The 16437-nt window shown below is 45.6% G+C and overlaps 3 protein-coding genes across 4 annotated transcripts; 1 reads left to right on the forward strand and 2 right to left on the reverse strand.

Moving 5' to 3' along the window:
- Positions 1-428: 428 nt before the first annotated feature.
- On the forward strand, positions 429-4598 carry LOC120692086 (uncharacterized GPI-anchored protein At1g61900-like). 2 transcript variants are annotated; one of them, XM_039975301.1, is made up of 8 exons: positions 429-623; positions 1739-1811; positions 2391-3230; positions 3468-3713; positions 3814-3828; positions 3912-4052; positions 4178-4225; positions 4296-4598. In XM_039975301.1, the coding sequence occupies exons 2-8, from the start codon at positions 1778-1780 to the stop codon at positions 4364-4366; spliced, it is 1395 nt and encodes a 464-aa protein (XP_039831235.1). In that variant the 5' UTR covers positions 429-623; positions 1739-1777; the 3' UTR covers positions 4367-4598. The 2 variants fall into 2 exon arrangements, with proteins under 2 accessions (XP_039831235.1, XP_039831234.1); XM_039975300.1 differs by having other exon boundaries at positions 430-623; positions 1672-1811.
- A 265-nt stretch (positions 4599-4863) lies between these two features.
- On the reverse strand, positions 4864-8332 carry LOC120692089 (deubiquitinase DESI2-like). Its single transcript, XM_039975303.1, has 5 exons — positions 8014-8332; positions 7623-7884; positions 6924-6991; positions 6024-6230; positions 4864-5088 (listed from the first exon to the last, which is right to left on the reverse strand). The coding sequence occupies exons 1-5, from the start codon at positions 8146-8148 to the stop codon at positions 5029-5031; spliced, it is 732 nt and encodes a 243-aa protein (XP_039831237.1). The 5' UTR covers positions 8149-8332; the 3' UTR covers positions 4864-5028.
- A 1896-nt stretch (positions 8333-10228) lies between these two features.
- LOC120692088 (mitogen-activated protein kinase 6-like) lies at positions 10229-14370 on the reverse strand. The gene is made up of 7 exons (XM_039975302.1): positions 13979-14370; positions 13565-13694; positions 12659-12796; positions 12074-12406; positions 11416-11599; positions 11162-11342; positions 10229-10610 (listed from the first exon to the last, which is right to left on the reverse strand). Exons 1-6 carry the CDS (start codon positions 14353-14355, stop codon positions 11170-11172), a joined length of 1335 nt encoding a protein of 444 aa, XP_039831236.1. The 5' UTR covers positions 14356-14370; the 3' UTR covers positions 10229-10610; positions 11162-11169.
- Positions 14371-16437: the final 2067 nt, after the last annotated feature.

A 16437-nucleotide genomic window follows, 5' to 3' on the forward strand; every position in this document is an offset into this window, starting at 1 on the left:
TTTTGGAAATAGGACAATCAAAAGAAAATAGAGGGAATAAAGCTACATATCCATGTATACTTCTCTTTTCATTTATTAAGTGAATTAAATTCGTCTTTTAGGCCAATCTCAGTGAATCGTTTCTTTGCACGATTTTCAGGGTCGTGAACTTGATAACTAAATTAGATTAGGGTCTTGGACATAAACTCCTCTCACATTACATAAAACTCCTACCTCTTTCTTCTCGTAATAAATTTGCAGATTTGGTATAATATTTACTATGAACTTTCTTATAAAATTTTCATTGAGACTGATCTTACACGTGTATCCTCTTATCTATCATTAATACTGCTGCGTGAAATATTTAAAAGTTAAATTTCTCGGGTTCAGATCGACCTCGGCCCGGGATGCTCCAGCTTTAGTGGCAGCCTCGCTCGAGATTGGCTCATTAACAGCCGTCCCGCTCAGGGCTCAGCCGCTCAGGGCCCACGTTCATCTCCTCCCTTGCTCTTCCTTTCCCTTCTCTCGGGCTCGCTCCCCTCCCTTGCTCTTCCTGGCGGAGTGGCGGCGACGACTGAGCGAGCGGCGGCGTCATTTGTCCTGTCTTCCCCCGGTCCTTTGCCGGCGACGAGCGCATCCTCCAGGTACGCCGGCCCCTTCTCTTTCCTTCTGCTGTGCGAGACGGAGCACCCCAAACCCTAACTAAACTACTTGTATTCGGATCTGAATCCAGTTACAATATATCACCTACTAACTTCGATTTCGTTTGCAAGAACTATGGGGTGTACATGTGTACACCCATGTCCAATGCGTGGTCCGCCCCTGGAGATGACCATTTTGCAGATGATTCAATGTTTTGTGAGAGATTCCTAGTACAACCTACAGATTGGTGGTCTTCTAGTGCGTTAACAAGAGACAGCATTGTTCCTCAAAACCAAAATTAGTGAATGCCACTTCCTCCTACACACATAGCTGTCCCTTTCCTTTGCTGAAGAGTGAAGACCCTCCTGCACATGTGGCCATTGGTGCCTACTCTAATGCCATTAGCCTCAGAGTCACAGCTGCCTGCCTTGCTTCCCGCGGCCTTTTCCAGCCACTGTCGCTAGCAGCACTTCCTTACTCATCAGTCATCACTGCTGATGTCGTTCCACACACTGAACCCACCACCGTCTTATTACCTTCCCGGCTTCCCGTGTCCGGCACTGTCACCACCACTTTCCACTTTCCACTACATGTCACCCCTGCCTCTGGCCTTCCCTAACCCTGCCCCGCTACCTGTGGGTCCTCCATTGTAATCCTAATTGTAAATCTTGAACATATTATACATTTGGCATGTGTTCAAAGTCTAACTATCTAGCTAGCATTCAGTTGATAACAAAAGCCAACATTTTTTAAAGACCGGTGATGTTTAAGGATGATATTATAAGGGCATTGTAGATACATAAAGTATCTGTATATAATATTTGAATGATATGGATAGTACAATAGCTTGTAGTTCGCATAAAAGTTGTCTGTAGAAAACCCATTGCTATGTTGTTTCGCTTATCTCAAAATATATGATTGGACACCTGATTAGATTCTCTAAAATGGTATTTCTCACCCATACTTGCTTGAGATTCATCTTCCCACTTGTGGATTAGCATTCATTTTACTTATATCTCTAGGTTGATTCTGTTGCCTTTTCTTTTGCAGTGTCACTCTCTCTGGTGATCCCTCCAGTTGGGTTCTTAAACTTTTGATTGAACTGTGGACAATACAGATTACCTGATGCACGCATGCACTTCTTCGGGCTAAAATAATGGAGAGTTCCAGCTCTGGTTCTTGTGTCCAGGGTGAGTATTTCCCCCCATATTGTTTGGAGGTGCTGGTTGCACAAATATGAATGTAGACATTAAATTTGTGAGGTTCGCAGAGATAAGTTTAATTGTGTTAACAGTACAATTTGAATTTCTGCTTGAATCTATTGATGCTATCTCGATACTAAACATGTGGTTTCATTGTAGCCTTGTGCTTAGCTGTTTCTTGTTCCATAGCGACATTAATTTGAAATGCACTTATATTCTGTTCATAATTTGAGTTGATTTTCACAATGATACATTTAGATGAAGTTTGTGGTTTTGTGCTTCTGTGACAAACAGTTCAACATGCTGCAAGGTAGGAGGAACTGAAGCTGGTATAGTAACTTGATGCTATAGATGGTGATATTCCTAGTAACTGAATGAATAAACCATGGTAAATAACTCTGTTCATGGGAGGAAATGAGATACAGTTTTTTCTGGATTAATGGAAATACTAGGTGTGCTAGGTATTACGTGCTCTTTCTAGCAAATCCATCGTGCAATTGAATTTCTTGGTGATTGCTATGATTACTGTCTTTGATATATTATTCTGAAAAGAACATTGCACTGCAGGTACATTGTATCATTGGGTTGTGCTGTTGGCGGTTTGGCTTTGTGGCAGCCAGCATGTTCTGTCTCAGAAGACTACCCTTGAACCAAAAGACAAATTCCTTCTGTCCGATCCACCTATCGGTCTCTTTGATCCAATAGAGATTTCACCATCTGTTCTTCCACACAACTCTAACCCAGTTGAGCCACTGTCACCTATGTATCCCAATTACACATCTTATGATCCAGTCTTGACTGGGAAATGTCATGTAAATTTCTCAGCATTGTCCTATATTATCGACAAGACAGCATCTGATTGCTCCATTCCTTTAGCACCATTAGTTGCCGATGTTATATGTTGCCCCCAAGTCAATAGCTTGATGAACATTTTCCAAGCTGCATACGGTAGTGGAAATGGTACTCTAGTTATTAATCAGTCTTCAGCAAATGCTTGTTTCTCCGATATCATGAGCATACTTGCAAGCAAGGGGGCAAATACCAATATCCCTGAGTTATGTACTCTGAGGCCATCAAATCTGACTGATGCTTCTTGTCCTGTGAAGGATATTAGCTCATTTGAGAAAATAGTGAACATCAGTAAACTCATAGACGCTTGTAGCAGTGTTGACCCACTGAAAGAGTGTTGTAGGCCTGTCTGCCAACCTGCTATAGCGGAAGCAGCTATTCATATATCCTCAGGTGGGGCAAACGTGTTTGGAGGTTCTAGTTTACCTGGGAGTGTTGCTGGGATTGATATTGTTAGTGACTGTAAAGGGGTAGTTCACTCATGGTTGTCTATGAAGCTTTCATCAGAAGAGGCGAACAGTGCTTTTAGAGTATTATCTGGTTGCAAGGTGAACAAAGGTATGCCATATTACACTATTCTGTTTAACTTCGATTGAACACCTCATGGGTTTCTGGGACCTTGGGTTGCTTGGACCAGAATGTCACCTTGTTTGCCATTAATCAAATTATAAGTGTCTGCTAATTTTGTCAATTTTTTCCTGTGTGTCATGACTACTAGGTGTTCAATGCTGTCAGTTCCATCATTATCATGCATACCTAAGTGAATTTGCTGACTCTTGGATTTAAATGCTGTAGTTTGTCCACTGGAGTTTGATGAACCTTCTTCAGTCGTTAAGGCATGTCGCAAGGCATCTTCTTCAACGCCCTCATGCTGTGCAGCATTGCACTCTTACATTGGAACTAGGCAGAAGCAAATATTTGTCACAAATCTGCAAGCAATTAACTGTGCGACAATGTTTGGATCAATGCTACAGAAAGCTGGTGTAGCGGATGATATTTATGGGCTTTGTGATATTGACTTGAAAGATTTCAGCCTGCAAGGTATGCACTGAATTCATAAGAACTTATCTTAAATGTTAGATTCATTTTGGATTTCATTGTAACTCTGTTTATTTTCCTTGGCACCACTTGATTGGAGCAGCTTTTGGACAGCAAGGTCAGTGTTAAATCAATCAACTTTGTCTGGTTTGATCCACGGACCTCTGTACTTTATGCTAACTCCAGTGATCGTTATTGTAGGCTGTCTACTTCGGAGCTTACCTACGGATATCGAGTTTGACAACACTACTGGAATTAGCTTTACATGTGATTTGAGTGACAATATTGCAGCACCATGGCCATCCTCATCTTCTGTCCAATCCTTGTCACTTTGTGCTCCAGGTAAGCAGCGGCAAAACTCATATTTGGGTCACAGAAGTATTGTACTGCACCTTATGATTTTTCACCCCTTTCTCTGAACATTAATGTTTCTCTTAGTCACATTGGCATTTCACTTATGTTTTCAGAAATGTCATTGCCTGCATTGCCTGTCTCACCAAAATCTGGAAGTTCAGGTACTTAATACATTTGCGAACTTTTTCCGTCCTTTGTCAGCAAAACTGAGAATACATTCCTTCATGACAGTTGGTACTTCAAGAACTGGGATAGGTGTTTTGCTGCCACTTGTATTCCTCACCACGTCCATCTCCATCTGAGGACCGCCTCATCTAGTGAGCCAGGAGCTTCTTACCCATGTCGTATTTTTCCCCTCTGTGCAGGCCCTCGTGTAAATTGAATTGCATTACGTTCTTGTAAATGAGCCTTACCCTTTTTGTCCCTTTTTGGTCCAGTGGATAGAACCGTTATGTCTTAGAGAGGACTGTTGTACCATTTTGGGTCTGAACTCTGGTACAAACTACGCTAGTTCTGGATGTGAGCTTCCCTGGAGATGTCGATTGAATGGCGAGTAAACAGTTGGGCCAACTCAATGTAGAGCTCGTAACCGAGGTTCCATGAGCCACGTCCATATAAAACTATGAAATGCGCAATCGAATTAACAGCTACCCTGTTGAGAGAGAGAGAGAGAGAGAGAGAGAGAGAGAGAGAGAGAGAGAGAGAGAGGTCAAAACACAACAGTCCCAACCTGTAGAAACGCCCAGTAACACAATAAAACTAAGATCAGCAGCTACACATCCTGACAGCCATCAAGGCGTTCAACAATGCCGGGAAGAATATAGATTCACGGGAAAATAACAGTTTTTGAACAAATATCAACTGTTACACTAAGAATTCAATTTAACAACAGTTTTGAACAAATATTAGCTAATGTTACACTACAGATTTAATTCAACAGTTGGTTGGTCTGCTATGAAAGTGACTACACCCGTGTTGATTGTTGTGTTGAATTTTGCCGCCGCGGAGGGGATCCATCGTTAGTCAACCTGCTAATAGTTTTAAACCCAGACCGAACCCGCACCAACCCAAATTACTGTAGCTTCCTAAGCCCAAACCAGACCACCCATCGTTTTCCCACTCTAAACCAAATTAATCCATAATCAGAAATAAGGTCAAACCACACCAAACCAAAGTTTCAAATAGGTTAATTCATATCTCGCTTTAGAATCCTACCGGCCTGTTTGATTACGTGCTTTATTGCTGGGCTCAGGTGCTTGACCGGGAGCTCATTCCGCTCCACCAGGATGGCGAGCTTGCAGAGCTCATTCCGCTCCACCGGGATGTCGAACAGGTTCATGGCGGCCAGGTAGCTGCCGTCCCGGGTCAGCGCAACGGGGCCGAGCCCTTGCCCAGGTCGGAGATGTAACACAGGGCACCGCCGGCATTGCCGTCGCCGGCCACGCAGGGGAGCGCGAGGGAGGCGGTGCGGCGCTTGGTGTGTGCAGTTGGTAGAGCGTGTGGCTGAACTCATCGAGCCGATTGAGGATCTGATCGTCGGACCTGCTGTCCCCGGCCATGGCGATGCGGCAACGCTCAACCTCACCGGTGGCCGCTAGCAATCTAAGCTCATCCACTTAAGAAGAGCAAGTGAAGTCTCCCCAGATGATAAGTGAGTGAGAGGAGACGACGGCGCCGACCTTGCTGCCGTCGCCAAGCCGATAAGGGCGACGAGAAAGAGACGATGGCGCCGACCTTGCCGCCGCCGCTGAGCCGATAAGAGCGACGAGGGAGACGATGGGATCAAACCAGAAGCGAACCAAGCCAGACTAGACCAACCCATTTTAATCCTCAATCCAAACCGAACCAGCCCAGCAACCTTTTCAGCCCAGTTACCGCCAAAGCAGATAGGCCCAAGTAAAGAAACTGAACCACAGACACCGGTTTTGATCCAAACCATTATCAGATTGAATCGTTAGTGTCCTGTGAGGGAGTTGATCCACTCGAAGATGGCTTAGCGCCTGCTGAGATGATGTTCTTGAACCAAGCTCCCTGGAAAGTAGGGCTGCCTCTGTTTTGGTTGTTACCCGGAGACTCTGGCGAGGCTTGATTTTTTGAAGCCAGGCCTGCCATAAATCTGTAGGCTACTCTACTGGCGTTCACAATTTCTGTTTTAGCCTGCCTGAACTGCAAAACACAAATTCACAACCAGAAAAAATATCATATTAAGGAATGTCACATATCTTCAAATATGAGAAGAAAAGAAGCCTACACAGGGAGGTATAGAAAAAAAACAGTCTCGTGAAGAACCTACTTCATCTAATTGGAATGCACTGTGCATGAGACTGTATCAGCATTTTACATAATCAATACTACAAAACACGAATATAAATGATATTTGCATTGGAGTGAAAAAAATGGAGATAAAAAACGTAAGTAGCAGACTAGAGAAGTAATAAAAGCAAGTAGCAATCATGATTATGCAAAAAGCTACAACAGAATTTCCCATATTGTAATACCGATTCCGACTGTTTCGGACTGTTTTCATCCCTAGCTAGGATGAAGTAAATTGTAGCCGACATATTGTATCACAGATTCACAGCAACACATGTTTTCAATGTTATTTACTTATTCTCCAAATTAATGGGAAAAATGCATCTTGTACTTTCCCGTGCAACTCAATACACCATAACTGTCTTACTGAGTTCAGATAACAATATGGTGCTCGCAAGAAATATTTGATGATGCACTGCATCAACATCTCGAAGTATACATGTAACACAGCAGCTGTTAGCCTATAAAAAAACAGCCATGCGATAGGGCGCCCTTGCTATTGGAAATAAAGAAATTGTACAACCAAAAACAAGATACTATGTGTACCTTAACTGCTGTGTTCTCAGCAACAACAACGGCAGTATCACCGGCATTTGCAAAGCGATTAACCCAACCTGCAATGTTAGACAGAATAAATGAGTTAGTTAACTATGCCATCTCAAACCTGACAACCTAAGGAACACTACCATGCTAGGCTGCCAGCAACATTAGCAAAATTTCCACTGATCCAACACTAGTATCTAAATGATTACACCTACTGGACCTAAGGGGATATTCAGCCTTGCTTAAATTTTCACATATGTTACCGCATTAAGTTCTGAAGTTTCATACACCAACCATATCATCCTAGCAGTTTTGGATATTTCGGTTGGAGGTTTTTGCCAAGTGTTGGTAGCTGTCTAGTCAAATCAAAGGATATGTAGGTAATACAGGCATCACATTTCACATTTCCTTTTCTTTTATAACGAGTATGCAATAATGAATTGTGGTTGTATGATCAGCAAAATGGACATGTTATCCCAAAGCGTTTTAGATAGCTGAGCACCAGTTTAACTGCTCAATACTAGGCGGTAGCAAGATCCTCGGTTCAGAATTCATGAATCCATGTCACCTGACAGCCAGCATTATTTGCAATATTCAGCTCACATGATTTCTCACGTCCCTTCATGTTATTCATTCTTTTCCTATCCACAAGCATGTAAATCGCCACCTAACTTGTAATGGGCAATCTTCATCAGCCCTCACCTGGGAGCTTGGGGACGCCGAGCCTCTCGCAGAGCACGTCGCAGAAGTGGTTGCAGTTCCTGGAGAGGAGGTCGTAGGAGTGGCCCGGCCACTCGCGGCTGAGCTCCCGCAGGATCCGGTTCACGGCGGCGATGCCGCACTCCGTCTCCCCGAGCACGATGCGCTCCCGGTAGGTGTACATGGGGTTCTTCCCGACGGGGCAGTTGAAGACGCCGCTGCCGGTCTCGCAGAACCCGAACGACCACTCCTCCTCGCCATAGACCTGCGTCGCGGGGGGTGTTCGCAGAAAAATCGCGTGAGATTTGGGGATCTGGGGCGGGGGGAGCGGGAGCGGCGGGGGTGTCCGGGGCGGGCGGCGAGGGAAGGCGGGGAGAAGAAGGGGAGCCGGCACCTGGACGGCGCTGTGGAAGATGCCGCCGAGGCCGATGCGGTCCTTGAAGATGCGGTTGATCTGGAGGATGGTGTTGTTGGTCTTCTCGGAGTCGCTGTTGGTCACGTCGTAGACGTGGAGCACCACCTCCTTCATCTCAGCCGCGCCCCCCCACGGCCCGGCACTCCGGCGGCGGGCGGAAGGTGGGGGCGGCTGGCTGGTGCCGCCGCGGCGCGATGGGGTTTGGGGAGACGGGAAAGCGAGGGAGGGGATCGAAGCGACTGGGTGGGTGGTCGCTTGCAGTTGCAGCTAGGCCAAGTTGCAGCCTTGCAGGGCAGGGAGAGGTGAGGACCCGGTGGTGGGAACGCTGCTCGGGTTGGTTTGCTCTTATCGGGTCGTTCAGGGATGGGTCACTGACGGCTGGGCCCGGGACAACAGGTTTCCTTTCCTCACCGGCGCTCATCTGGCGGCGCGGGCGTGACAATTACTCGGGTAGTCGGATGGGGTTCGGTCCAAGCTAGAGAGCAGATAGCCTGTCCGGTGTCCGCCAGCAAATTTCACAGGAGCACGATGCAAAATTCACAGGCGATGCTTCAACCGTAAATTTTGGAATATTGTTCACGAATCACGATCGATCGTGTCGTGTCGATCATCAATTCACCGGAGCTGTGTGTGCTCTCTATCTATCATAGAGTATGTTTGGCAGAGTTTCATCTAATTTTGATTCTCTATGGAAGCTAATTCTGTGAGAGAAGTGATTACGTTGCAGGAAGCGATTCTCTTTAGTTGTCTAGCATAATCTTTTAAAATTAGAATGGAGAATCACACTTCACAAAATTAGGAGAAACTACTTTTTTCAGCTTTCAACCTCTTAGTTCATTTCACAAAATCACTTCACAAAATTAGCATTGCTTCTTTCTAAAAAATTGTTTGGCAGAGCTTCTGATGTGTTCAGCAGAGAATTAGCTCTAGAAACCCTGTCAAACACATCCATAGCCATACAGGAGGTCAGGTCAATTTTGTGACGTCCTCCGGGAGAAGCTAGCCTCTATTTTGTCTCCAAGCTTTGTGGTACGTACTAGCAGTACAATTTAGCCTTGGTCAGTACAGTATAGATGGGACTCGGGAGTACGCTGGTGCCTCCGACTCTGAATGACACGTCAGAGTAGGCGACCCCTGACGACACTCCTGTCACTTTCCCCTTCATTTCCCCTTCCGATCAAATGAAGGGGGAAAATGTTTTCATCTACAATGGACTGGCGAGCTATTGACCTGACACATGTCGTCGTCCATGGCGCTCCGTATCCGCCTCGCCGTGCTAGTGCTCTCCCTGCTCGCTCTATAGGGCGACAAAACACAAAAGGGTTCAAGAACAGCGAGCTTCTCGGCGCCGGTGGCTTCGGCAAGGTGTGTAGAGGCGTGTTCGGCTTCGGCGTGCTGCTCCTCGAGACGTGGCGTGCGGGTGCCGAGTGCCGACCCATCGACCCCCGTCACCGGCGTCAACCTGGTGCGCTGGATCCGTGCGAACTCGGCGTCAAGGGCGACCTCGCGCACGCCGTGGATGAAAGGCTTGAAGGGGCCAAGGGGGTGCTACGACTGCGATGTTGACGAATCAAAGCTGGTGCTGTGGCTGGGTCTCATGTGCAGCCACACGCGGACGCGGCCGGAGGCGCGGCCAAGCATGAGGCAGGTCTGCCAGTGCCTGGACGGCGAGGGCGAGGTGGACGTGCAGGCGGCGGCCATGATCGTCTTTGCAGACGACGATCGAATCACGTCGACTTGGGGTCGCTGGCATCCCTGACATGGTCGTCGTGCGCGACAGTATCAGCAAGCTCGCTCCAGTGACAGATGAACAAACCTGCCAATCAACTTGACCACCCAAAGCTTGTCACGGGTGGATTCCTATTGTTAGGATGCTCGGGCCTTTTTTGTTCATAAGACAACGAGGGTGTCTCCTAGTACCGTGTAATCTTTTGGGGGGAAACCCCGGCTTCAGATAATTCGGAGAAACCATATTAGCAAAGTCAATCTACTTCCTCCTTAACCCATCCAACTTTCTTGGAGAGTCAAATTATTTTTATATTTGGCCAAAATTATAGAAAAGATTATAAAGATTTATAGCACCAAATAGATATACTATGAAAATATATTTAATAAAGAATCTAATAATACTTATTTAGTATCATAAATGTAGTACTTTATTTTATAAACTTAATCAAACTTTAAATATTTTAACTCTCCAAAGAAGTTGGAACAACTTACAAATTGGAAACATAACATCGGTGTTTGAGATAATACAATACAATTGGGAAGCGATGTCAACTCAGATATTAGATATACAGGGGTCGTTCAAGTAATCGTCTACAAAATTACAATCTTAGATACATAAGAATAGTTTGTGAAATCAACCGGTATAATACAAGCCTGGGTTCAGGCATCTGAAAGGGAACAAACAAACAGTGTTTGTTCTCACAAGCCTTTAAGGGAATTGCTATTGCAGCAGCAACCCATGCCCGTTCTTCCAGCAAGCAGCGTGAAAATAATCTATGCACACAGACATAAGTTTTAGCATCCGCTGGAGCTAGAGATCTTCAGATGCCTTGAGCAGATAACTTATCCTGCACTTGGCACAAAGCCAACGAAAAGGGCAGGTTAGAGGATTCAACATCAGGAATAGAAATGAACTTATTTGGCAAATCAACTGTACGATATAACAGCCTTGATCAAACAAAAATGAACACTCCAAATGGTGAAGTGGAACTAGAGAATTAGCTAATAGAAACTTGCCTAAAGCAAGGTATTCAACAGCTTCTACTAGTTCACATAGGCTTGCTACGTGGTCCTATCCCATAAACTTGGGATAGGAGCAATTCTTTGAGGTTTTTCACAATGCTATGTGGTCCTAGTGGCCCTGACATTTTGGGTCTAAAACAATCAATTTCCAGAATCTAAATTAGTCAAACTTGGCACATCACAGAAAATCCTCCATAAGATTCCCAAAAAAAAAAAATCCTCCATAAGAAGTCTGTAAAAACCTATGCTGGATCTATACTGGTGTCACAAACTACATTCACCTTGGAACTAGATTGTTAAGAAAAACTATATTCATTCAGGTGATTCATTCTTTTGGACAAGCCATTCTCATGCCTCAACAAAAAACAATACATACCTTTGTTCTTAGTAGGGAGGATCCGGGTTGAAAGCCAAAGATTCCCTCCAGATGAGTTCTTTTATATGTGCTTCTGTAAACGATGGTTGCTCAAAATCAAAGCTGAAAGGTGCAGGGCAGGTAGGTTCTTCATTGATATCATGAAGAGAAGCCAAGTATGGGTGATGCAGAGCCTCATCAACTGCATGAGAAAAAGGTATTTGACTATATATTAAAGCTGCCACTAACAAAGTGGTTTCTGTAAACCCAGGTACCTGTGATCCGTCTGCTTGGATCAAACACGAGCATTCTCTCCAACAAATCAACTGCACCAGCAGACATGTTGCGGAAACGCAAGCGGAAGTCCTGCCTTGGAAACTGTGGTAGTTGTTTCATGTATCTTTTTGCGTTATCACTTCGAAGAAATCCCAAGCTTGCATCATCTGGTGAGCCTATGAGCTTTTGGAAGGAAAAAGAACTCAATAATATTGGTATTAAAATTACAGGGGCACATTTTAACACACGTTTTAACAAAGGAAAAAGGTACTCCATGGTGTATAGAATAATAAAAAGCTAGCAGCCCTACAATAATCAATCAGGATGCCTGTGAAAGCGAATTTTTGTGTGTACGAGATTAGAATAACTTCAGAGATCATTGGAAGAGAGGAAAGTTCACAGAAATAAGAAGTTAAGAGAAAACGATTAGTAGGTCAAATCTGGTAAACATTGTAAATTGTAATTACTCAAAACAAATTTAGATTTCAAGTTACAATAAAATGTGACTCTTACTCAAACATATACAAAATTGGCACCATATAGAAGAAAACGAGATAAATTAATATCCTAGTTTTCCGAATGAGCCAATCAGTCAACTCAATCACTGGATTATATTATGGAAATGCTAACAGAAACAATTCCATCGCATAAATTTACCTCAGTGATCAGTTTTAATTGCTGGATGTAGTCCCGTCCAGGAAACAGGGGTTGGCGAGTAACAATTTCACCTAGTATGCATCCAACTGACCAGACATCAATCGCAGCAGTATACTGTGAACAGTTCAACAGCAACTCTGGTGCCCGGTACCAACGAGTGACCACATACTCTGTCATGAGATCTGTTTCCGAAGTGGTCCTTGCAAGCCCAAAGTCTGCGATCTTGAGGTCACAATTTGCATTTAGGAACAAATTGCTTGGCTTTAGATCACGGTGCAATATATTTGCTGAGTGCACATATTTTAGCCCTCGTAGCAACTGATACAAGAAGTACTGCAAGGGAAAACAGAAGACATATAATGATAATTGCTGCTAAGCTGAAATGTAGGAAACAAACATGTGGCAAATCATCGCAACAAGATAGCAAGATACTCCATCCGTTTCAAAATGTAGGTCCTCATAGTTTTGTCATTTGCCAAGGTGAGAGATGTTTGTCTTAGGACAAAACTAAGACAACCAACATTTCTGAACTGGACACAAGCAATGTTTATTTGGATAACTTTGGCACAAGCTTGAGGAACAGACCTGGCAATGATCATCAGTCAATGGCTGATTTGAGCGTATAATCTGATGGAGATCGGTATCCATTAACTCAGTAACAATGTAGACATCATTAAAGTTCTCTCTACTTGGTGGGCGTATTACATCCTTTAAGGCAAGGATCTGTGACCAAATGTTAAATCATAATCAGAAAAAATAGATAATTGGAAATTAATTGCTGATTAGAAGTGTAAGACATGGTTACGACATATGCATATAAAATTTGTGAACAAATCAAACTTTCACTGCTATGTAAAGCCATGTAAACAAAAGCAGATACAATCAATGGTAGAAATCTGCAAAATTGATCATCGGTTGATGCGCAACCAACGATGTGGGGTGGGGTTAGTTGACCCCAGGGTCTTTGGACACTCCTTATTTAGCAAAGTACAAAAGGCTAAAGTTTTCCCTCCAAAATAAATTAAATTTGAAACAAAAGAACATACCCTTCCTAATTCAACCACACATTCCCACTTCCCATTACATGTCAACAATGAAAAGCTGAAAATGCAGTATTGTCCTCCTTCCTATTTATAGAAAGTCTACATAAGCAGTGAAGTTAGTCTCATGGAGCAGTTTACATCAGACGGGATTTAATACAGTGAATAACCCTAATAAGAGCAATAAACTGTGCTCTTTTTATAAGTAGTAACAAAAAGCATGGCATGTTGCAGCCACTTTTAGCAAATTGGCAACACATATCTTTATAATTGAAAAGACTAGCACAACTGTAAGCTTGCTATAGCAGCCTACAGCACACGCACAACATAATGCCTATAAGATTTTGGAATAAAAAACAAACAAGTGTAAGCTCTTAAGCCCAGTATCTCAACACCAGAAATGTCCAAGCTCCAAAGGCGGATACTGGTAAAACGCATCACGCATACGTACGTTCTCGTGGTCCATGTGGCGGAGCAGCTTGATTTCCCTCAGTGTCCGCTTGGCGTCGATGTGGTTGTCGAAGGCATTGCCAACCTTCTTGATCGCAACCTCCTCGCTTGTCTCCGAGTTCATAGCCGCACTACAAACACGGGGGAGGGGGAACGGGGAAAATACATAAGCACATCCACGGCAAAATATTTTGCCGCCCCCACTTCATATCAACATAAATCCATGCCAAAAGCGTCAGGGAGGGGGGTCAGACACATAAGCACATCTACGGCAAAATATTTCGCCCCCGCGCTTCATTTCAGCATAAATTCTTGCCTAAAGCTTCCAAGGCGAATCGAATCTACAAGACGCGCCCAACCACCCGCGCGGCGGCTCGGGAGCGAGAGGGAAGGGGCCGGGGTGGAGGGAACGCACCAGACAATGCCGTAGGCGCCGCGGCCGATGGGGCGGATGGGCGGCGCGTACTTGGAGGAGACCTCGAAGAGGTTTCCGTACACGTTGTACAGCACGTACCGCCCGCCGTGCGTCGCCATCCCCCTGATCTGCGCGCCACCGCCGCCGCCGCCGCCGCCGGAGGAATCCATGGCTTCCTCGTCGCCTTCCTCGCCGCCGCTCGCGAAGGGAGAGGAGGAGGGGGAGGGGGCTAGGGTTGGTGCTGCTTGACCAGCGTTTGATGGGCTGGGGAGACTGGTGGAAGAAGCTTCCCTCTTTTTGACTTGGGCGGCGACTGGGGGAATGGCGATGGATGGGGAGCGGGACGAGGAAGGAGATAGACACCCTGCGACGCGCATGGGGTGGGGACGGTGTTTACACATTTTTTTTTTCAGCGGGCAAGTCGACCCACAATCTCCCTTTTCTTTTGTCAGATTTTATTCAACATATTTGTACTTCCTACGTGGCAATGAACTAAACATCTGTACTTATTTATATCTTTTATATCTATATCTATTTCTAAAGCACCTAAATTTTTATTTGGTCTGTTTTGTATCATTGATAGATAGGTCTTAGTCCATTTCATATACAATTCGAATCAGCTCCCAAGAACCGAGCCAAAGAGGGGCCCACCCCACCCTATCCTCTCTTAGCACCACTAGTACCCTCTAATGAAATGGTACTCTATATTGTCCCCCTCAAACCAATCAATAACTATTTGGCCATCTTTAATCCAAATTCTAGCTACGTTCCTGTCAGCTCCCCACTCATGACTCAATTACGTGGATCATCCCTGCAACTTAATGAACATATACTATGTAACTAATACTTACATAATTTTATCTATAGCAACGCATGTATATAATTATCTAATATGAATCAACAGAATAGAGGCATGTGGCTCAGTGACATAGACCATATTGCGTAGCGTCATGTTGAGCGAGTGAAACAAAAAAATATATACTGATTTTATATTGAGAGAGAATAGATATTCTCTGATTTTATTGCTGATGCCAATACTCGATCTAACAAAAGAAATAGAAGAAATCCTTCAATGTACGTAATGCATTAATTCCTGAATGTACAGATTGGCCAATACTACCCGGAGGCTTCACTGTCATGTGCTAGCTCTGTCCTCGATTGGGCCTTGCATTCTCGTCAGCATCAGCATGATATGGGATCAATATCACCGCCTGATTGAATGGGCAATCCGTGAGCTCTACGATTTTTGTTACAGCTTTAGGTTTTGTTTGGATAGTAAGCTTGCTAAACAGCACCGCCGTCGTGTGCCTGTGGGGCGGCCACCCACCTCCGGCCGGCCCTCGCGTGGCCGGCTGCTGGTCCGGGCCACCCTCGCCGCTGGGGCCTCGACTCCGGTGGGGCGCGGGGCGCCGCCGCCGCCGCCGCCGCCCTCTGGCGTCGCCTCCAGACCCGGGGCTCGGTGGTCTGGGGCGGCCTATGGCCTGGTGGCCACCGCCGCCGCTCGGCCCAGGGCGTGGGTTGCGCCTCCGGTGGCTGTGTCGTCGCCGTCGCTTGCCCTAGGGCTGTGGTTTGTTGCGCCTGTGGCGGCTCTGCGCCTCTGCCGCTCGTCCCGGGGCGGGCTGCCGTCTTGGACGTCCGCGTCTTGGGGTTTGCGGCCGGCCCTCCGGCAGGCTCTTCGGCGCTATGCCGCTCCTCGGCCTTTGGCTTCGGGGAGGGATCGGGTGGAGGCGAAAGCCTAGGTCTGCTTGTAGACCAATGACAGCGACGCCTTCGGGCGCCGTTGACCTTGTTGAAGGCGTCATTTTTCACCCCTCTTCCCTCCGCTCCGATGTGTTTTCCGGGTGAAAACCTTGACTTTTTGGTCAGACGATGACGGCGCGTGGCGTCGTTCCCTCGCTGGAGGCATCGTTTTGGAAGCTCTGCCGATGGTGGTGGTGGTGGTTGTCTACCTGCCTTCGCTCGTTTCATCTGCATTGTTCGGGTTGCAAAGGTCGTCGTCTGGCGGATGCTTTGCCGCCCTTCTATTCGTGCCGTGGCGGATGCTTTGCCGCCGTCTTTGTGCTACTGTTCGGGCGGATACTTTGCCGCCTGGTGGGTCAGGTGAATGCTTTGCCATCTCTTGTCGTGTTGTCGACCTTTGCGTCCTATGGCTTGTAGTATCCTTTTGCAGGTTCGGTGGTGGTCGTTCCTAGGTTTGTGGGTTTGCCCATATTCCCCCTGTATTTTGCTGTTCTTATTTGTGTATGGGTCGAGTGCCACTTGAGTGGTGGTGCTTCGTTTTCGCCTTAATAGCCTCTGCCTATTAAGGTTTGTAATGGTTGTTTTGCTTCCCTCTTAATGAAACACGTGCTCAGGCACGTTCGCGAACAAAAATCTTTACTCAAAAATAAATATTTAAGCTCAAAATCTCTGCCACAAGTTCAAGCTAAACTAAAGGACTCCTATTTTTTTAAGAGGGT

Source organism: Panicum virgatum, chromosome 9N, assembly GCF_016808335.1.
Source record: "Panicum virgatum strain AP13 chromosome 9N, P.virgatum_v5, whole genome shotgun sequence".
NCBI lineage: Eukaryota > Viridiplantae > Streptophyta > Magnoliopsida > Poales > Poaceae > Panicum > Panicum virgatum.